Here is a 21878-nt window from a genome sequence, read left to right on the forward strand (position 1 = left end):
AGCACAACTCCAACCACTCTGACTTAAGCAGCTCTTTAGAATATGTATTAAAAAGACCAATGCCAGAATTGAGCCCTTGTTCAAGTGAATAAAGCGAATAAAACTTCTGCTTTAAATGGGAAATGCTCTACTTCCACCTTCAAAACTCAGGCCAGAACACAAATTGTAAATCCAGCCCATCTTGCCATTAGTTGAAAGAAATCACCTACCCTCCTGTCAGATTCCCATAATTCATCTGCAGCTCAGATGCACACCAGAAAAAAAGGCAGCCTGAAAAGATGCAATCGGCAGACAGCTCAAACTGAAGTGCTCTTAATTCTGGAGACATCCCTCACCATTACCTGCCGCTTCCACCTGAGCCTACGCTGACACTTTATTTGGCTTTCCACCCCCAGAACTGTGACACAGCTCAGTCCCTAGGGCTGCACACGCTATGTATCCACTGGTGCTCTCATTTGTGCTGCTGAGCTTAAGAGTAAGCTTTTGACAGAGACTGCTGACCATACACCTGAAGATAAGCCAACTCTGTATGCTACAAAAACCCAACAGAAGCCATCATGTGAACTCAGACCTTCCACCTGATCCCTCTGATGGGCAGGAGGGCTATTTGTGCGTGCATGTGTGTGTGCTGAAAAACCATTAACATCACCGCTAGATCCTTCCTGGAAGTGCCCACACCACTTCCTTGCAAATGAATACATTTCTGTGACGCCCAGACCTGCAGGCTCAGCAGTGGTGCATTTGTCTGCATGGTCAGGGTGCTGGAGTGCCGGGCAGCATCACGTGGAGTCAGCAGGTTCCTGTGCAGCCCAGCAGCTGCACGGCTCTCAAGGGCACGACGACACTGTAGGAAAACCAGCTGACCAGTTTGCAGCTTTACACCAGCAGTCCCTGGGAATCACAGCCCCACTCCTTGAGAGAGCACCTCAGAGCCTCCTCTTGTCATCTTGGATGCAACAGGCTGGGAAATCCTTCGGCTGGCTCCGTTCACATCACTGAGCTGGCAGGTAAACTAATCTTAACTAGATCCACAGGGCATGGCATCACCAACTCAGCGTGCTGGCTGAAAGACACTGCAAGTGCTTTAAAGATTGAGTCATCACAGTTTCCTGGATGAAACAATACAAATCCACAGCACTCCCTGCCCTACAGTCCAAGTTGTGTGAAGGAACCACAAATGATTTTCCTGTAGGACTAGAATTTTTCCACTTAGCTCTCTGAACACTAAACTAGACTCCAGCTCAAAATGGGTGAGAGAAACGAACCACCACCTACAAAAGAGAAACATGTAGTTATTCTGGCTTTCTCCAATTTCCTTATCAAAGCTTCCATCCCCTTTCCACTGTCTCAGAACAGTTCATTAGATAGCTGAGATAAAGGCAGCCTCACAAGGTACATAACTGCTTTCACAGAGATAAATATTCCTCAATATGTTGCAAGTGTGCTGAGCATCCTTACACTGAAAACGATTTGCACTTTAAGTCCCTTCTCCTTTCAGAAGGGATGTACCTGATGTTCCAGAGAAACAAAAAATATGGTTTGAGTAAGTTTTTTCGGTTTTCAGACAAAAAGCTGCTAAAACCAAATGTAGCCTTTTGAAGTTCTTCAAATTAACCTCAGCTGTCCACTCCACTGCCTTGGTTATCATATTCAAAAGCTGGCAACAGAAATACCAAGAAGAACAAACTCTTACTGGCACTGAAGATCTAAGGACAGCACAGAGGAAAGCAAGGCCATACAAAGCCAGCAAGGTTGGCTGTTGTACTCTTCACCTATTGCCTCCAAGAGGAGCACTCGAACTAAGCAGCAGCACTGTGACAGCTACTTTAAGAGGCTGTTCCCTCTCAAAGGTGTGTCCTCCCGTTTATTTCTCATTTCCAGAAATGCTGGATCAGGGGGAGGGAAGGATTATTTCCTGCCACATACAGCATCATCTTTTTTATAGCGTGGCTTTCTCCACACTTGAAGTGAAAAGAGACATCTTATATTTACATCCCTCTGTTTATAGTCCTGAGCAGCAAACAGCTCATGCCAAGTAAAAACACCCTATGCTAAGACTAGCTGCCTAAATCTGAATTCATGTTCCAGCTTACTAAACAAATACATGTTTTCAGTTTCACAGCTACCAAAGGCTCCTGAGAATGCCAGATCCAGCTACACAAGCCTTGAATGCTTCAGAGATTCATGGCTCTGTGAAGCTAAAACAGAAAATAATCCCTTGTGTGGTTCCTTTCTACCTAGATTCATTGGACTGTCAGACTCCTGAATAACAGGAAACCATTTCCAAAACTGTTATAAGCGCAGTCAAAAAATTCTTTCACTGCTCTATGAACAATCTTCAGGAGAATGAGGAAAAGTTTGTCAAGGCTTTGCACATCACAGCTGCAGCACATCCTGTGACACAGCGCGTGCAAAAGCTGAACCGACCTCAACAGTTGCACAATGCTGCAGAGCACAAAGCTGAGTTCTGCTTCACTGGACAGAGAAGTTGGAGATTGCACAAGTATCACAAGGTGATACGTAAAACGCTTCCCGCAGATGTAACCAGCCTTACCCAGTACTCCAGCTCCGGACCTCCAGGGATTCAGACCCCTATGATTTATGCACCACTGTCCTCAGATGATTATCCCACCCACAAGTTACAGCACTTATCACACAGAAGCCTTTTTCAGTCACAGCTTCACACCCTAAACCTGAATCTCCACGTATTCCATTCCAGATAGAACTGGCTGTGGCCTGCAGCAACTGCAGGCAGTAAAGTCTGCAGCCACTGCACCTGAATCCCAACGGGGCTCACAAATCAGAATCCTCACTTCCTTGACAGCACAAAAGAAATGTACCTTTCAGAAATGGAGAACTGAGACGCAGCCCTTAACAGCGTAACGTAACATGGCAAGTCCACATTATATCAGAATAGAAAGCAAATCTGACTCTCAGGCCTGTACTAAAAATATTTAGGTTGGAATTTCTCAGCCTGCAGTCTGCTATGAGCTCCACTGGCCACCAAGTCTTTTGTCAGAATCCTCTCCTTTTGGAAGCAAATTGACTGGTGTTCAACAGGCAGTTATAGCTAGCCCTGTAAAAGATCACAAGGAACAACTATCTGCACAAATTAGAGAGTCTCCCCGTGTGTCAGCTATGAAATTGGAAACAGCTTTGGGCTCCCAGGAGGGTAAGTACAGCCTCTGACAGTCTTCTCCTGGAGTGGCTCTTCTTATGCAAGATCTATTTCTGATCTCTGCCTGACAGCAAACACATTCTCAGGCATTTCCAGGAAGTCCCAGACAAAGGCAATAGTAAATGGCCAATCCTGATCCAACTGTCTCTGGGAGGGAGGTGAGCTGGCTCAGGCTAAAGCAAGGGACATTGCTCTGTACAAACAGGAATGAAATGGCATCCTGTCCAGTTTGGTGGGAGGAACAGACTGGAGTGAGTGTAAACATTTTACACAAACAACTGAATAGGTAACACCTCAGTACTGACCTGGGCTGGATTTTAGCCAACATTCTTGATGGGAAAAAAAAAATTTAATAAACTCAAAACCACTAGTAACCAATACACTGTCTTTTTTAGTCCTTTATTTATCTTTATGCATGCAAAATATTAAGTTAACCCTTCTCATGCACATCATAAGAATTTTAATTTGCTGCTGGCTTCCCTCTGAAAGTCTCTAGAAGTCCAACAGGATCTGCTCTCCTCTGCCAAAACAAAACAAAAAAAAATTTCATGAACACCAAACAAGCAGCCACTGAACTGACCCCTCACGGAAAATTTCCAAGGCCAAGGCCTCTGGACAAAATACCAACTCCCTTGTATTCCTACAGGAAGAGGGGCTCAGCCAAGCCAGCTATCTGAGGAACCAGACCCTTCCTGCTACACCAGCGAGCAGCTACTCCACAAGCACTAGGTCAAAACACAGCGCTGCCATTCTACAAACATCTGACAAATCTGGTACAAAGGAGATGTCCACTAGACAAAGAGCCCGAGGATGGGAATAGAACCAGCAGGAAACAAGACACTGTGGATTTTAAACCACAGCTCTGGTAAAGGGCATAAACAGAAGCTCAAGGCTTGAGTGCAGAGGTGTGTAGTACTCCAGCTACAACAAGCAACCCTCTACATGCCCACTGAAAAGAGGATAGACAAGGGCATTTTTTAAGCCCTGCATTGGTATTTGGTTGAGATTTATGTAACTGAAAGTTGTCATAAACAGCATTGAGATTACAACACATGCTGATCCAGCACTGTATCACTCTTCCAAGCAGCTTCTAAGCAGTAGCTTAGTGTGAAATCAAGAGTGGCAAATCACAACATTGTTAACATACAGCAGTGGTCTCCAAATCTCTGGGCAACAGCAATCGTGTGCATCCTCAGGTGGAAATGACAAGTGCATGGGTTTGACCTCTCAAGGGGACCCCTCACAACAGCTGTAGAGCACTTGTCAACTTGGAGATCATAATTTGGTAACTGCTGATTCTAACTCATCTAGGGAAGGAAAATATGTTGCATCAGACTTTACAGTGCAACAGAGCACAGGAGTTCCACTGGACAGTGAGCACCTTGGAGTGAAGGATACAGTTTCATAAGATGCAGAAAGGCAAATTAACAGCTCACCACTGCCAAAAATGGAGAGGTTTTACTCCCTCTTCCAGACATATGCAGCTGCCACTTACTTGTGCAGGCTCTGGCTCTCACAAGTCCCCTCTGTGAACCAATCCAACAGAACATACACCCAGTCAAAAAAAGCTGTCTTCTTTTGGGTCAGGAAAGAGATGAGCACAGCAGTCAGCAAGAAGGGCTATGTCCAAACAGTCAGAGAGCACAGAAGGAGAAAGGACAAGTAAAAGTAAAGCCATCTTCCTCTTCAGGAGCAACAAGCCCTTGTATTGACTCAACCACCAGCAGGACCACCACCTCAGACACCCCAGCAGCACACAGGTAACCACACTCAATAACAACACTGCTGAAGATCCCTGTGATCCTCTCCATCTGCATATGTAAAAATGGATTTGGACACAGTTGCAGACAAAATACCATCAGAGCCTGCACATTCCAAGTTAATTATCTACCTTTTTAGAAGTAACAGAAACAGGAAAGCATGTGGACCCTATAACCAATAAAGGGAAGAGTAGGATTTGCATGGTTATGCAATAATAGACATGGAACTTGAGGGGGAAAAAAATAGCATCTTTTAAGCTGTGGGAATCCTATCCAAGCAGCATAAACAGATCTGAAGATAGACCCATTCAGGCAAAGTGCCAGTTACAAAATTTGAGACACACATAAAGATGATTAAATAAATGACTGAAATACTAGTGTAAATTCTGAATTCATTAAAAGCATTAGAAGCACAAATTCTGCCAATGAAATGTAGAGTATCCTGGTTACCAGCAAAAGAAGGATTCCAGTAATAATGAATGGGCACACTAAAGAGATTCTGTAATCATATCCATATTTAGTACAGTCTTATTGAGGCATTCCTATCCTGAAGGCTCTTAAATGGGATATCAGAATGCAAACTTGCCAGATTTTGTCCTTGAAAAGCATTCATTAGCTTCAGCAACTTCCCATTCAGTAAGAAAAAAGCATATCTCCAGAGAGCATAAATGCAAAGAACATTCAGCAAATGCAAATCTACCCTTAAAAAACCAAGGTATCTCAAATTGTAAAAGCCTGTGTCAATAAGGAGATACAAAGTCCCAGCTAATCTCACCCAGATAAAAAGTTAGTATATTGAGACATAAAGACTTGCTGGCTTGACCTGCCAACCACTCTGAAGTGAGTTGTTTCCCTTTTTTTAAAATGGGAACTTGTGTCAAATGTCATACGTGGTTTAACTGGCTTGTTAAAAATCTAATTACTAAGGAAGTACTTTTAAAATGGTGGATGTTTCTTTTAAGAAGTTTTCATTTCTGCAAGGGTTCTCTGCAACAGGGTGGGAGTAGTCTTGGAAGCAACACTGAACTCTTTGTAAGCCAAAAAGCGTAAGTCATCACCAACAACTGACAAAGCGCTGCCAAAAGCACAACGTAAATTCACAGAACAGGGCAAGGGGAAATGACAACAAAATATTTCACATTTTTCAGTCGTGTGGATCTTGGTACTACTTATAACTATAATAGGTAGAAAGCTTTAAAATAAAGCTTTCAGTCTGATGAGCACTGCACTGTAACTTAAAATAACCCAAGTAATTATAGATACTGGACAAGCAACAGCTTTGAAAGAAAACAGAGTACAAGGGGCCAAGAAGCACATGGTTAAAAATCTAGTTAAAGCAGCTTCTTTTCACTTTAAAAGCAGCTTCTGGGAATGTAAGGTGGACAGTGTTTCAGAAATGAATGTGGGAACTGGTCTCCCGGTCCACTTTGGGATATGTGGGTGGCAATTTGATGGAGACTGCTGATGGCTCTACAGCTGCAGAGCTCTGACTTAGGTGGTTTTTTTTTTAGTATTGGCACAAGAATGTGGCTCAAGAGTTTCACAATGGCCCACTGAAAGAAAGAAAATTGTTAAATCTAGACAGAAAACTAATATTTTTAGAACTGGAGTATATTTGAGTCAGTAGATGGAGAAGAGCTGGAGAGTGTTTAAGGTTTTCTTATCTCTTCCTACATGAGAAAGTAGATGACCCATTGTTCTACCTGTCATCTGGCATCATGACACAAGTACTAGTTACAAGTCTCTTGCTTGTTTCAGCAGCAGCAGCAAGAGAAATAGTGAGGATTTTTTACCAAGAGCAGTATTAACAAAGCAATTAAACGCATGACAGCTTTTTCATCTCAATGCCCTGAACACAAGTTGTTGTTGTTATGTGATAAAGAAAAATTTTATTCTATCAACCAAAGGCTGTTACTCGCAAGAGAACTCTTGACCACAGAAAAGAGCAACTGGAAAGAAAAATTACAAAGACCAAAGAGAAAGTAGATTTTTGAGAGGTAAAGATGAGTAAGAGAGACCGATCTCTAGCACTGACCAAAAATGGAAATGGCAGCAATACTGAAATAGAAGCAGCATGAGAATAAAATTCCCTTTCAGAGGTACATGAAATAAATCCTTCTTCAAATTATTTTCTTAAAAGGGGGTTTCAGCACAATCTCTGATTGTTCCTCCACCAATCCTATGATTAAAGTCAACAATCATCGGAGATAACTGGAGAGACTGTTTTGCACTAGTCTAAAGAAGTCAAGATTCCCATTGCCTACATTTCTGCTTTGCTGAAAATTAAGTGGACTTCTTTGTCTCAACTCATCATGTTCTTCCCTGCTATGTCCTGAACTAGGGCACAGAGGAAAAGAGATTAATTTTCCTATCAAGTATCTAGATGCACATATATTTTATATGGACATGTACTTACTCACATCACTTTCATCCTGTTACTGTTGGGTATTTTAAAATTAACCTGCTCCACCTCAAACCACACCAGCATCCACAACCCTCAGAGGAACATAGGGACCAGACCCTGCCACTTACACATCCAGTGTACAACTTCCCACACATGCACAACAGTGCAACTGCCCCCTCACCAAGAACAATATTCCACTTCTATCTTCATGACAAATCCAAGCCTAAGTGTTTAAAGCAGCTGGAAAATAGAGCAACTCCAACTCCTTTCCCCCCCCCCCAAAATAGAAAACAAGAAAAAAAAACCAGCTGTTTCTGCCAAGCAAGTACTGAATACACTGCATTCCATTTCATTAAAACAATTATTCAAAAGCCAGCCAAGAATTACATAAAGCTTCCTCCCTGCACCACCCCCAGCCCCTTCCTTCAACCCCTCCTCCCCAGCAAACAGCCTCCCAACCCTGCAAGGACAGGACCACTCCAGAGAAACACTGCTCTGAACGCCTCGCATCCCACTGGCTCTCCCATCCCACATACAGCATTTTCCAGACCCAAGCAATACAATCAGGGGGCTCCAGCCCAGACAGCTCAGAATGTTTCAGAGTTTCACATCACCACAGCCATACCGCGGTGATCTCTTTCAAGTAGATTTCTTCCTCGCATTTGATGGGAAAGTAGCATCCAACAAATAAAGCCCTTAACCAACCCTTACAGAAACATGAATGATAACCTAACAGATTTTCTCTCTAACTCACACCAAGGCTTTTAAGCATGATCCCAAGAGAGAAGGTGCTGGAGGCACTGGATTTAAGCAGTTAAGAAGTACAGGAGCAGCATGCCAGAGCAGCTGTAAGGCACTGCCCAAGCAAACTGCTTAGGACAGCCAAGCAGCAAATCCCAGATTAAGCACAAGCAGGATAGATTGAAAACTACAAGCTTAGGGTTATAAGAACCTGACTGACAAATTCATCCCAAACTCCACACAGCTGCTCCACAGCTCTCAGCCTCACTGACAGTGCTGAGCTCCTCATCTTTCACAGCAGAAATAAAAGGCAGCTTCTTCTGGCCAATGCAGCTCACCCACTCAAAACACTGAGTTGGCCACTGATAAGAGATTTCATGACGTGGATGAAATGGCATTTCGTTCCCTCCCCCAGTGCTCCAGCTCTCTGCAGGGATCCTGTCTAACTGCTGGAGCTGCTCATAGCCAGGCAGAATAGTTCCAGCTGTGTGTCACACTGCCTGACCAGGCCTACACAGCCCAAAAAAAGTCTCCCCCATAAAACCACAACGAACAGGAGATTCAAACCAGAAGTACTCCTCCAGGCACCTTACTCTTGGGGATCACCTCTGCCCAAAAGGGGTCATTTGCTAGCAGCAAACCAAACCTAGTCCCAAGGCAGCTGGTGGTGCTGAGAAATGGGGAGCAACAGATGCAACTAATGGTCAAACAAGATGAGCAGCAGAGACCAGCCAAGCCATCATCTTATTCCAGCTCATGGGGCACCAGTAACCTCAAGTGACATGCAGTTAGCCTTAGGCTTTTTTGTCTGACCCAGCTGAAATTAGTGGTTTCAACCCAAAAGAAACCTGTTCTCAGAGAAGCCCTGAACTTGTTCAGAACCATGGAAGAGGATAAAACAAGGGAATATTATGCCCCTAATCCACAGCACATATTTTACAGCCCTCCTGCCCATGACCTTTTTCTACCTCTGGCTTCTTTTACCACCTCCTACTCTTATTAAAACTCAGCCTAACCACAGTCCCTGAACCACCACAAACTTCCTTGAAACACAAAGTGAAATTCTCTGTTCACCTTCCTCTGCAGCAGTGGAAATAAAGCAAGATCCTGTGAGGCACCTAGTCAGACACAAGATTAATTCTGTCTGCCAGCTCAGTTCTGTGACAAAAACATGGGACTGGTTTATTCCTGGACCCCCATAGTCTGATTTATAGCTGAGCCATTTAAAGCACAATTCCCCATGCAGAGTTGTCATTCAGAAGGTTTATTCCCTGGAGCGCCATTTACTTTTTTTGATGTTCTTCAAATAATTTGCAAAATGTTAGAGGTTTAAGCACATCCAATAACCAGTAAAAAACCACAAGAAATCAAGCTACACTCCACTGCATGCTGCCAGCTAGACAGTCAGTACCTCACCCAGCAGAGCCATCTATGCAAACGTGCACATGGTAATAAGAACACTGTGAGAAGTGACATGACAAGCTGCATTGGACAACTTCAGACTACCTCATCACCATTTAAATAATTTGAACTGTACTTGTTCACAGTGTAGAGACAGTCCAGCTCAGGAAAAAAGGAGCCAAGCACTAACAATGCAGGCTGCCTCCCCCTGTGCCATAAGTTCTCTTGGCTCCTCAATTTACGGTTGTCTCAAACCCCTTAGATAAACTTCCCATGTAAATTCAGAATAGTTACTGTCTGCTACAAGAAAAAGCTGCATTTGTGCGAGCAGAAAAAGAGTTTACCAGACTCCTAAACAGCACAAACACAAAACCTCAGGGACTCAGTTCCTGTAACCAAAACACCACCACCACCAAACTTCTTCCACAGCACTCCAGTTGCCATTTCTACTTTGTTTGCTTCATCAGGATTTAAAAACACACATGCACAGAAGAGAAAGCATGGGTTTTAACACCCATCAGCCAAGGGAGACCGCCCCCAGCCAGCTGGTAGCTGCTGCTCTGGGACCATTTGCAAAGAGACTTGAGCATGAATGGGAAAAACAGCTAAAACTGATATGAGAAAGTCATCACCCACCTCCTATTTTTATGGTATATCTTTAGCACACAACATTCTTCGAATGACTTCACGACACTCTGTGGTAAAGGGAAAGACCAGGGTAGAACTACTGAGGGGAACTTGGAACGGAAAGGAAATCTTTTCTCCCTACTCACAGCCTGTCATAACAGGCGATGAAGAAAGGATGAGCAATCAGAAAGCAGAGAGGGAACATTCAACAGGGCTGAGAAATTCAAACGTGCCACTGTAAGCTTTTCCAGCAATGGTGACCAGAAAAGCTTGAAAGAAGCTTTTCAGCTGAAAGCTATTTCAGAAACACAAAGATCTCAACCAACATTAATCACGCTTTGCAGGTAAGGAGTAATTACTGCTGTTTCACAGACAGAGAAACAACAAGCCTTAAGTTAGAGTACATTTTTGAGGCTGCGGATAAATGGTTACCTTATGCTATATTAAATATAACCCACAGCTGAAAGAGGTGGCCTCACTTCCCAGTCCACTGTTTACGTAAAAAATGACTTTGAGGAGAATCAGCTCACTGACCCAGTTAACAGTTATTGTGGACACAAGGAAGGGAGATGGCCACAGGGAACAACATCTCAGCAGCCAGCAGTTAAATCAGGTGAAACTAATTTGAAATCACAACTTCACAGCTTATTCCCTAACCCATTCAACTTCAACCAAAGTGGAAAGTAATGGTGCCACTTCTTGCTTCTACTCTGCACTACTGGATGTAGTAATCTTACCACAGACGAGACAGTTCCCTACTTATCATTTTAAAATGCAATATCCTAACGGTCATGATAACCTGTACTTCCAGGGCTTGTTACTAAACCTCAGTTAGTTAGGACAGGTCTAAAGTGAGCAAGAAACTCATTCCCTAAACCCCATCATCTTATCACAGCATGAGAAAGCTTCCCACAGACAATGTCTCACTTTCAGGCAGCTGGAATAGAAGAGCATCTTCATTAACAGCTTCCGCATTAGACAAAAAGGGAGACACAGGATCAGTACACAAAGAGGGAAGCGTAGGCTGAGACCAGAGCAGGAAACTGGGACCAGAGACCCTATTCATTTGCACTGATTTTCCACTAGCGCACACAACTGCATTCGGAATCTGCTCTGTCTGTCTCCAAAGCTGCAGCAGATTCTGGATATCACAACTAACACACTAGTTCGATTCCAACAGATTTGTTTAGTGGCCACGGACAGGCTTTTTCCACCCTCTAGTTAGAGAGTTTTAATTTAAAGGATTTATCTGTCTCTTAGCAGCAGATCAGGAAACCAACTCTGATCTAAATACAAGTGCATAAATACAATAAATACAAGTCCTTGTTCTGTTGCCAGACTTTAGAATTTTAGCTGTCATTTCTACCATTTCACAACTTGTTTCATATAATAAATACACTCCAAAGGGCAAGAGGTAAGGAAAAAGGGGTCCAGAGAAACTGAAGTATCACGATTCCCTAGGAAAGAAAGAAAAAGGAGAGAGAGACAGAGTTGAAGATGTATGAGAAGTTTCCCATTTGCTTCTCTAGTGGCAGAGATGGTGTCAGAGGATCAGTTCTAACCAGAAGGGCAGCTGAACACTTGTGATAAGTTGACCTCTCCCATGAGGGACAAAGGAGCTAAAGACATCACAGAGTCCAGCCTTTCTGTGGAAATAGAGCAACAAGAAAAGAAGCCTCTTTCTGCATCGCACACTGCTTGAAGCAGAGGACTCCCTGTCTGAGTTCCTCAGGACAATGAAGTCCCTGTTTTACAAGGGGTCACAACAGCTAAGGAGCTGAAACAAGTCAGAACCCTGTTGTGCAGAGCATTAGTTCTGTTTACAGCCTTCTCACCCAGCGGCAGGAAGGAGTCAGAAATCTGAGCCAGTAGAAAGCCAAGACACCAAATTACTTTACCAGTACTTCCCCCCAATACCATTTCCTGGGCGTAGCTGACCATGAGCAATTTCAGTAAACTTTTAGTTAAGTGGGCCCAAAACCCACAGCATATGACCCCCCAACTACAGGAACTGAGTCAGAAACAGGCAAGCATCCCCCTCTGGAGAGGGACAGACAGCACCGCCCTGCAGAGCACAGCAATCTTCCAAATGTAAGGACAGATGACAGATGGAAACACATGCACCTCCCTCCACACTCCCTTAAAAAATCAATGGCAAGATTGCTCCCTTTAAAGTCAATCTTGGGGGGATTAAACACGGAAGAGAGGGTGGATTAGAGTTCCTAAAACAGAGGGAAACAACTTTTAAAGCAAAATCTCTTGTGCCACTGAACCTTTGCACCCAGAATTTTGAAGCCAAATTGCTAGACAAACCTTATGCAAAAGAAAAATCCTTCTAGAAGTGAGCAAGCACACCTAAAAAAAGCAGCTCACAGTCTAGTTTACATGCACAGCCAAAATACTGCCATAAATATGTCCCCATTAAACAGGTATAACTTCTTTGTAAAACACCTTTTAAAAGCTCCAGTGAATGCTGTTTTGGTTTTGATTGCAAAATCCAATTTAAAAATATCTGAAGCCTTTGAAAGCAAAATTTTTTAAGAAAATAGGAGTAGAGAAGTGAGAATTTCAAAGACATCAAATGAAAGCTTCTAAAAGCCACAGCATTTCTGTTTGGAGTCACCAGAAGGTTTCCCAGTAGTATTTGCAAACAACCCCTTTCAGAAAAAGGCTGTAAAAAACTTTTGGAGTCAAAAATCGAACAGTATCTGACTAAAGCAAATGTAAAGTTTCTCTTCTCCTCTCACCACAAATACACGACACATGACACAAATTAGGTTTCTTCCTCTGCAACAAGCAGATCCTAATGGATCTGTTCCCTCATACTACTTAGACAAGGTAGCACCACAGAACCAGTAACTCAACATCTCACTCAGTGGCTCAGGTTGTCTGAAGCAAGTATGTGTGGATGGTCACTTATGTGCTGGAAGGTGTGCTTTGGCAATCCCGTGAAAGCAGCAAGAGCCCCAAGTCAGGATTCTCACTCTTTAGGACAAAGCTGTACTCCCTGTGCCAATTTACAGCACTGCAGAAAACTCATTCAGCAAACTTCCTGTCAAACTCCAAGCATATCCGCAAAATGCGCTTCCTTAGAGAGATTGGAGGGAGACAATCTGGACAAGCCTGGCCAGCTGCTCTCCTCCCCCTTCCTACCATGGGCTGTTCTAGTTTACATCCAGCCCCAGCACTGTGTGTCCTGTGCCACAGAGGCTCCCCCAGAACAACAGGGTGCAGCTCCAGCCTGCAGAAAGTTTCCTGTGTGAGCTTCTTCAACACTGGAAGAGGGGGAAAAAAGGAAACAAAGACTTTTTTCAATTCCAAATGAATCCCCAAAAAGAGACAAATCCACTCTCATATGTTTCATAACCTCTCCAGTCCAAGCACGAAACTGAGATACTTCTGGACCTCCATTTTACAGTGCACAAGTACACACTGATCAAATCCTCCAGCTCTAGGAAGAGGGAAGAGATTTTTGATAAAAGCAGGGAGTTAAGAACAGACACACCAGTGGTCTCTGTGAGGGGTTCCCTCATGCCCAGCAAGGCCCTTTACTCACTGCTCATTTTCTGCACCACACAGATTCCAAAGTGAGGTGTGGAAGTATCCAAGCTGACTTTACTCGACATCAACTCTGAACCTGCAAGTCCCGGCTCAATACCAAACTCCTTTTGGGCCAAAACTGTCCCTGGAAGCAGAGCAGCTTTGTCCACATGGCACCGTGCCTGAACCAACAAGTCCTGCCTAACCAGCTTGACTCTGGACAGAGCCAGTGCAGACATCTGTATCCATGGCACAGTTAATCCACAACTCAGATAATCCACCTGTAGATAATGAGGAAAGAAAAACAAACAACTCTCACTTGAGTTCAAAAGTCTGACTTATTTCAGGGGAGTTGTACGAGCACAGCACTGTTCCATTATGTGTGCATCCCAAGGTGAATGGCTTTAGAGAAGTGAGACATTTTGGAGCTAACAATGATTCACAGAGGGAAAACAGCTGGTGTGCTTTACCATGGTGAATTCTGTACACCACAGAAAAGCTTAGAGAGAGAAAGGGTCACACTTTTTTGTTCAGCTGCTTACTGTTAATTAGATCTTGTCCAGTCTGAAAGGCTGCATGAAAATTGAGACAGATGCAGTGTAATTAAGACTTCATGAAATCAAGTTGCTGAGACTAAAAGTTCTATTTTCAAAGTCAGATCACAACTTTAACTTTTGGTTGTCTCAATACACTTTGGAGCTCAGAAGAACAAACCAGGCATAAATTCAGATCCTTTTCACAATTTCTTTGCAGTTCACCTCTAATTTTCCTACAGAGGAAAGAAAAAATATTAAGAAACTGCAGCAGCCTATTCCAACAAGCGGGAAGTCACACTACTGCTGTTCAGGAATGCAACTGTTGCAGTGGGCACAGTACAGCTCCCATGGTTTACTCAAGAGCATGTTGGTGAGACACTAAACTGGCCTACACAGACCCGTATGCTCACTCTGAAGGGCCACTCAGCAAGTCAATTCTGGGTGACTGGGTGAATCCTGGTCTGACTAGCAATGCATTCTTGAACATGCTTGGATCTTGCACCAAATCTCCAACAGATAACCAGAACGAGGGATATGAGAAAAGGTAAACAAAGCTGTCTCCACTTAAAGGAGCAATAACCATGAGAAGAAGCTGCAGTAGAAATTAATTCTGTTTCCACCAACAGCTACTTCACCCAAGCAGAGGGTACGGTTTCAATTCCCAAGGATCAATCCTTCGTGGGCACACCTTTCACCAGGAAGCCATGCAGCAGATGGACTCCCTGCCCCATAAGTTTTATCACTAGCCCAATTCAAAGTCTGTTTTCTGAAGGTGTGACCACCAGCTTTATGCCAGCACCGTAATGTGAGCTTCCAGGTCCAGGAATAAACCTGCAATTTTCTTGGACTATATGTTAAGAGAACGTCTGATTTCTATTAAAGGTAGGATGGAAGTAACGGATCACAGCCCCTCCCCAGTGTCTGATTTAATCAGTTTCATAAGCGGAACTCAGTCGCCCTAATGCCTCCCAGAGCACAAGGGATTTTGGCATATCCACACCCTTTCCGGCTTGGTACCAAAGGAACTCAAATTCTCTAGATCTTTCCCTTGAGACCAGTTGCCTGACATGTCTCCATTACACGATTTCAGGCAACCGTATAATGCAGCACACCGGGGAGAAGCAGAGGGAGGACGACGATGAGCTCCGAGCCCGGCTGGGCTCCGCTTACCCCCGAAGGCTCCCCACTCCATACCCGCGCAAAGTTCAGATCTCGCCCAAGAACGGGCTAGAGAGGCTGCGGCGGGGCAGGAGAGGAGGTGCTTGCTGAAACCCGAGCACGCTCCACGCTGCTCCGGGCACAGGAGCGCACGGCGCCCTTCCCGGCCAGGATAGCCACCGCCTGCCCTGGCCGCGAGCGGGCGGCGCCGGGACAGCCCATCCGAGGGGGCCCGGGCGCAGGCGGCGGCGTGGGGAGCCGGGATAGCCGGCGTAGTGCGCGGGGAGCGACACGTCCCCGGACGCCGGCAGGCGCGGCCCGAGCCCCACGGCGCAAAGGGGCGCAGGGTGGCTGGGCGGGCCGCGGCCGCCACCGCCCGGGGCGCGGAGGGGCGGCGGCCCCCGTCGCGGGGAGCCCGCATAGCTCGGAACTCACCCAAGTCGTCCATGGTGCCACCGTGCCCGGTGCCGCGCCCGGAACCGCTCCCGCCCCGCCGGTGCCGCCGCCGCCGCCCGCAACTTTCCCGGCCCGCCTCCCCGCGCGCGCGCCCGCCCACCCGCCCGCGCGCCCCCGCCGTGCGCCCCGCGCCGCCCCCTGCCGGCCGCCGCGGGAGCCGCCAGCCCGGCCGCGGGGAGGGCAGCGGGGGATCGCCTGCCCGGTCCCGTTCCCGGTTCCGGGGCGCAGCCCCGGGCTGGGAAAACCCCCAGAGAAAGGTCGGGCGAGGCAGCAGCTCCCAGAGCCCCCACCCGTCCGCCCGCCCGCGGGGCTCTGACCCCGGGGCGAAGCCTGTCCTGCCGCAGAGGAGCCGTCCCGCTCTCCTGCGGCCCCACGCGCATCAGAGACTGAGCAGGAACACGACACGAACCCTTGCACTGTTCACTGGAGGAGCAGGACCCTTTCCCAGAGGAACGTCCTCCGGGGGCAGTGATGCAGCCGCGCCGGGCTTAGTGGGTGCTGCGGTAGGGTTGTGCCCCAAAACCTTCAAACAAACATTTGAGCCCCAGCTAATTTACCCTATCCCAGGGAAGCTGGGCGGCGGAAACCTTTCCTGAACAATTCTTCACAAGCTGTGGCCACCATAAAGGAAAGTCATCAGCCACTTCTCCTTTGCTGTGTTCAAAGACCGTAACAGCCCACCTGGATTTCTCATGTGATGATCTTGAACCATCATTTCCCACTGGCTTTTCCTTTGAAACCTCCATCAAACAACACCCCAAGGCAGCAAGGTCCTTGCTTTGTCCGAGCCACAGCACAGCTCCACCCTCATCAGAGATACTGTTTCCCATGGCACTTCAGCCAAGTTGACATGGCAGTAAATGCAGTAGTTTAGCCCAAATGTTCATCTCCTAATCTGATGAGAGATGTACCAAAAAATATCAGTGTGGAAACTGCTGAGGATCCAGGAAACATGACTCTTGTAGCTCTTCTCCTTACAAAATTACTACCAAGTCAGAGAATGTTCCCAGAGCTGAACAGCACACGTCCTGCTGTTGAGCTGAGATTACAGGATTGTATTTTCATAAAACAGAGGCCATGAGGTCAGCTGTGAGCAATCTCCAATGCTGTATTTTTCACTCTCTGGGCACAAACATGCCCAGTTTCCCCTGCTAGCACAAGTCAGTCATCATTATTTCCTGTGTTAAGTCATGCTTTAATGGGAATTATCGCTAGGGGGTCAGGGAAATATCTCCTCCCTCATCCCAGCCAATGCTTACAAATAGTCAACAACCTCCAAGAAATTCATTACAGCTTTTACTCCAAATACAGGACTTGTCAGAAAATAACATCCTTACCAAGATCTAAGTATAACACAAATATAAGCAAAGACTTTCATTGCATGCTTCACCATCCATGCCAAAGATCTCACCTGACATCCCCCTTGCTGGTCTCCCTCAGCAAAATGTAAAACATTATTTGGAGGGATTGTTAAATTTTCTCAAAATCCATCACTGGCTGTACAGTGACAGCTTCAGGATGTGTGTCCCCAGGTGGAGCAACATAAACCACTAGCACTGACTGGTCACAGAGCAGACCTAAGGTCATCAGAAGCATGTCCTTTCCTGGGGTCTGTATGTTTCCTCCAGCAACATGTGACAGGCATGTGCCTCAGCGTGGGTTGTATTTTTACCTCTGCATAAATAAAGTGCCTAGTGTGCTCTGTTCATATTATAGCCTGGTATGCAGGGGGTTTTTTTCAGCTTCCTAGAGTGTTCTTTGGGAGTCTGGAAGTGAGTGCCAATCAAGAAAGCAGTTTCTATTGTGTCTCAGGGCTGAAATTAAGCTGTCATAGTACCAGTTAGGGTTGCACCCACAAGAAATGGGTTGTGTCCAAGCTGCTCAGTGTTAAAAACAAAAATAAAGTCATTGCTTCTAAAGCTTTGCCTGTGGCTTCAGCGCTGCTTTGAAAGGGTTGGTGAGGTGGGAAGGCAGGGCTGTCCCATGAATGATACTATCCTCTAGTCATACTGCTTTTAAAATCAACCTGCTCATAGCCAGGTGCTGTTCATAACTGAATTCTTCACACACTGACATTTTTTACTTAAAATTGCCAGTCCCTAACCCTCCCATGAGAGCTGAAGGAGTAGGGGCAGGTTTAAACCCCAACTGCCAAGACAACTACTCAGTGGTGAGGGCTCAAGCTAAACTCACCCAAGCAATGCTCACCCTGTCCTTCCCAATGCCTTGAACTCCTGTTTCCTCATCATCTACCTGCTCTCTGCCTCAGACTCTCACTGACTCATGAACATCTCCTTGCTGATAGAAACACAGGCCTTCCTCTTACACTGTGCCCTGTGACTGAGATACATTACGGTTTACCCTTGTCTTTCACAGAAGGTGTTAACAAGAAGTTACCACCCCCATTTGCAGATGGGAAACAGGGCTGGGAACTGGAAATGAAGTCAGACAGTGAGTCAACATCCACAAAATCTTGGACTTTAGGGCTTCCTGTCTCCACACAATCTGTGTTCAGAGTATTTTTGACTCCACACAACCTGTGTCCAGAGTACTTGCTCAAGACATCTTCCCCTCTTGTCGAAGCATCGTTTACCAGTAACAGACCGGCTCCCTCAAAGGGCAGCTTAACCCAGTGACCACACATGGGAGCCTCAGAGTAGGTGGATTAACTGTCCACCTGCTCCTGTAATTTCAGACTGGCTGCCAAACAGAGCAGTGATCCAAGCTCATTTCATAGTACCACCAAAGAAAAGCATCATTATTTGCAATCTATGTCAGAGAAGAGATATAAAGCTACACTGGCTCATAAGGCATGTTTAGAACTTACCTGCGCACTTTCCAGAGAGTGACTTGAAACTGCAGAACAAGGACAATGCCTTCACTGCAGTGTGTGCCCTCTGTGCTGTGCCACATGAACATCATGCAAGGAGATTTAGCTCTTTCTTCAGGTGAATGCAAGAAAAAAAAATTCTATCAGAGCTTTAGGGTTCAGGAAACAGCAGTAAATCACAACATGCAACTTCCCCGTTTGAGGTCCACCTTCACACCTGTTTAAAGGATCTATTACAGCAAAACAAACAAACTGGGTTTCTGACATAAGATGTAGGACATGACTTTGCAATGCAGATTGAAAGCACCACACCAGGGCATTATCACAGACAATTCTGCCAGCAAAGATGAGAAACAATCAAATGAATAAACCCAATATTTATCAACACAGAAACAATAAATTACCTGAAGTGTATGACTCACTGCAAACTGCATATGACTTTGCTATTTACCCGTGTGGCTTGTTCTGCCAAAGGGTAATGGCATCCCTATGCTTCAGGTTTTGATTTCAATTGATATTGCTGGCAGTAGGAACAAATGGGGGGACGAAGGCAATCTATGAGGTTTCACTGTCACTCTTGGTCACTGTTATGTATAATACCCCAGCATGGCTGAATGTTACCAAAAAAAAAAAAAAAAAAAAAAGAAGAAGAAATCATTAAGAGGAAACACTAATGTTCACTACGAAGTTTTTTACTCTACGGAAGTTTAAACCAGCTGCCCAGATCAGGGTTTTACTGGCAGGGCAGGAGCATCCGGATGGCACACGTGGATCTGATTCTCTGCCCACATGGAGAAAGTCAGAGGCAACCTGTCAGCAGCATAAGGTACATCTCATTCATACAGCTTGCAGTTGCAGTAGAGCCTCAGCGGAGCTGGTGTGCACTGGTCATTAGTCTCCCTCCATAGGGTCTGCTTAGCTATTAAATAAGACAACTGCTGCAAATTAGGAAGGGATGGGGTTTACTTACATAATAGGATTTGACACCAGCAGCTGCTTTTTCCGGAGTAAAGTTTTGTGATTTCTTTGACAATAAAGAGCCTTTTTCTATTGTTTTGGGGTTTTTTTCTTCAAGTGGTGCCAATGGCTATACATAAAGAAATGAACACAAAATGGAGTTTACAGTATTTACACTAAGTGTTCCCTAATAGGTTTTCGAGGACTTCTGTAGCTAGGGAAGCACGATTCAGACTTTCACTCCCCCCCCCCAACCTCCTCACTGCCTGTTGAGAGGCTGAGCTCTTCTAAGGATCCTGCTCAAAAAGAGCTACTCGAGAAACCTTTCTCCAGCAGCTAAGCCCCACCACTTGCATTTTCACTGACCGACTCCTTTTTCAGCAGCTTTGAGAGAAAAAGAAGGAGATTTTTATGCAAAAGCTCCCACATTTTATTAAACCGCGTTTTCGGCGGCAGCAGACGCTAGCAGCGGTAAATAGTCAAAAGCCGTCTAACGCTTTGTAATGAACCTCTGCAGGCGTCGCGCAGAGGTTCGTAACAAAATTAAACTGTGAATGCTATCGATATTACTGCAACGAATCTATTCTTTTACCAGAATATTCAGTCTCCGTAGAGACTGTCAAAAATTGCCAATGCCGACTATATTTCAAGTCGTCATGGCGGGGTATTGGGAAAAGTTTTCAATTAGCAATAATCGCGCCTCGGATTAACCTCATTGGCTACGATACTGCCACTGCGCAAAGCTAACGCCCAACTTTCCGTCGCCGCCGCCGCTCGCCCCGGGGCTGCCGCCTAGCTCGGGGTGAATCCTCGCGTTCAGTCGGCTCCTCCCTGTGCTCCCCCAGCAGTGCCCCTTGCCCGCCCCGCGCTCCCCATGCCCCGCCGGGACCAGGGCGCTCCGTTCTGCCTCCGTTCTGGGCCCCCGTTAGACCCGCGAAGGCTGCTGGGAGGGAATATGCAAAGTAAGCGCGACGTCACTGAGGCCAGCCCCGCGCGGAACGAGAGGGGGCCCTCCGCCCCCGCGCACCCCCAGGCCGTGAGCTCCAGCCAGCCCGGAGCGGCCACCGCCATCGGTGTGCCCCATCCCAGTACGAGTCTTTCCCGAGCATCCCCACTACCTGCTCCAGCGAAAGACGGTTTAATAAATTGAGCGCGCTTTTAGATAAAGAGTTTAGTTCCTGTCTTTTTCTTTCAGAGGTGCTGATGGAGGAATGGATCAGTGCAATTAGAAGCGGAGGAATCTAGGTACTAGAGGGCCCCCCCACCTGAGAACACAACCTCCAAAAAAAAGAACACCTCTCATTGTTATGCGTATCTGTCTTTTAACCACAACAAAACCCGCCCGTAAAAAGGCTCTCAAAAATTGCCAATGTCGACTGTATTTCAAGTCGTCATGGCGGAATATTGGGAAAAGTTTTCAACTAGCAATAACCGCGCCTCGGATCAACCTCACTGGCTACGATACTGCCGCTGCGCAAAGCTACGGACAACCTGCGCCCTCCCGGGCCCACGGCCGCCGCGCCCCCGCTTCTCTTAGAGCGTGTGGGCACGATCCCGCTGGCGCCCGTCCGAGCCCCCTCCCCACAGCCTGCGCAACGCTGGGGCGGCCAGGAATGGACCGGGAGGCAACGGAGGAATGGACCGGGAGACGGTGGCACCACCGGGACCCGCGAAGGTTGCCGGGAGGGCACTATGGTAATGAGCGTCAGGGAAGGCGCTGCTCCAGCCGGGGACATTGGCCCAAAATCCCGGAAGGGAGCGCACGGAACGGGGGGGTGGAGGGGCACTCTCGGGGAGTACCAGGGAGAAACGGGGTCTGGGGGTGCCACCTGCCCTCACCACCCTGGTGCAAAGCAAAGTCATCACCCAACAGTTTAAAACACGTTTAAACTCCTAAAGTATAAATCACTGAAAGTAATTTAGACTCACGAAGCTGCCAAAAAGAGGGTTGCATTCCACACCTCTGCCCAGGGGCAGAAGGACAGGCAGGGTGGCACTGCACACCGAGCGAGCAGGATACGCTTCTTCCTTGTGATCACAAAATTACGCACTGCTACACAGAGGCTCGGGCTCACCTGGGCTTTGAAACAACTGTAAGAGACAAGAAAAATGGATTAAAACTTTTGCAATGTTTTGAACTGTTTAGCAAGAGTTCTTTGGTGAATGCATTTAAAAAGCAGTCCAAATGTTTAAAAGAGCCCATTGTCTGTAAGACAGCTGAGCATCCAGTGCACCAGGCTGCTACCTTGGAGCAGTCTGGCCTTTCTCAATTTATTTGTTCCTCAGAAAA

The 21878-nt window shown here is 46.2% G+C and overlaps 1 protein-coding gene, 1 long non-coding RNA gene and 2 other non-coding genes across 5 annotated transcripts in view; all 4 read right to left on the minus strand.

Annotated features, from left to right (window-relative positions):
* Positions 1 to 16549, minus strand: part of PXN (paxillin) — a 46249-nt gene extending 29700 nt beyond the window's left edge. Inside the window, exon 1 of one of the 2 annotated variants that reach the window (XM_048322980.1) lies at positions 16483 to 16549. In XM_048322980.1, coding sequence (XP_048178937.1) covers positions 16483 to 16516 — 34 coding nt within the window. In that variant the 5' untranslated portion in view covers positions 16517 to 16549. Of the gene's footprint in view, positions 1 to 15780; positions 15858 to 16482 lie in introns of those variants that run through there. The other variant, XM_048322981.1, reaches the window with a different exon arrangement.
* Positions 16550 to 17933: 1384 nt separating this feature from the next.
* Positions 17934 to 21670, minus strand: LOC125335428. The gene is made up of 3 exons (XR_007207455.1): positions 21518 to 21670; positions 19602 to 19718; positions 17934 to 18743 (listed from the first exon to the last, which is right to left on the minus strand). It is a non-coding gene; the product is annotated as an uncharacterized LOC125335428 (long non-coding RNA).
* On the minus strand, positions 20193 to 20333 carry LOC125335591. The gene has a single exon (XR_007207492.1). It is a non-coding gene; the product is annotated as a U4 spliceosomal RNA (small nuclear RNA).
* On the minus strand, positions 20930 to 21070 carry LOC125335592. Its single transcript, XR_007207493.1, has one exon. It is a non-coding gene; the product is annotated as a U4 spliceosomal RNA (small nuclear RNA).
* Positions 21671 to 21878: the final 208 nt, after the last annotated feature.

Source organism: Corvus hawaiiensis, chromosome 18, assembly GCF_020740725.1.
Source record: "Corvus hawaiiensis isolate bCorHaw1 chromosome 18, bCorHaw1.pri.cur, whole genome shotgun sequence".
Taxonomy (NCBI): domain Eukaryota; kingdom Metazoa; phylum Chordata; class Aves; order Passeriformes; family Corvidae; genus Corvus; species Corvus hawaiiensis.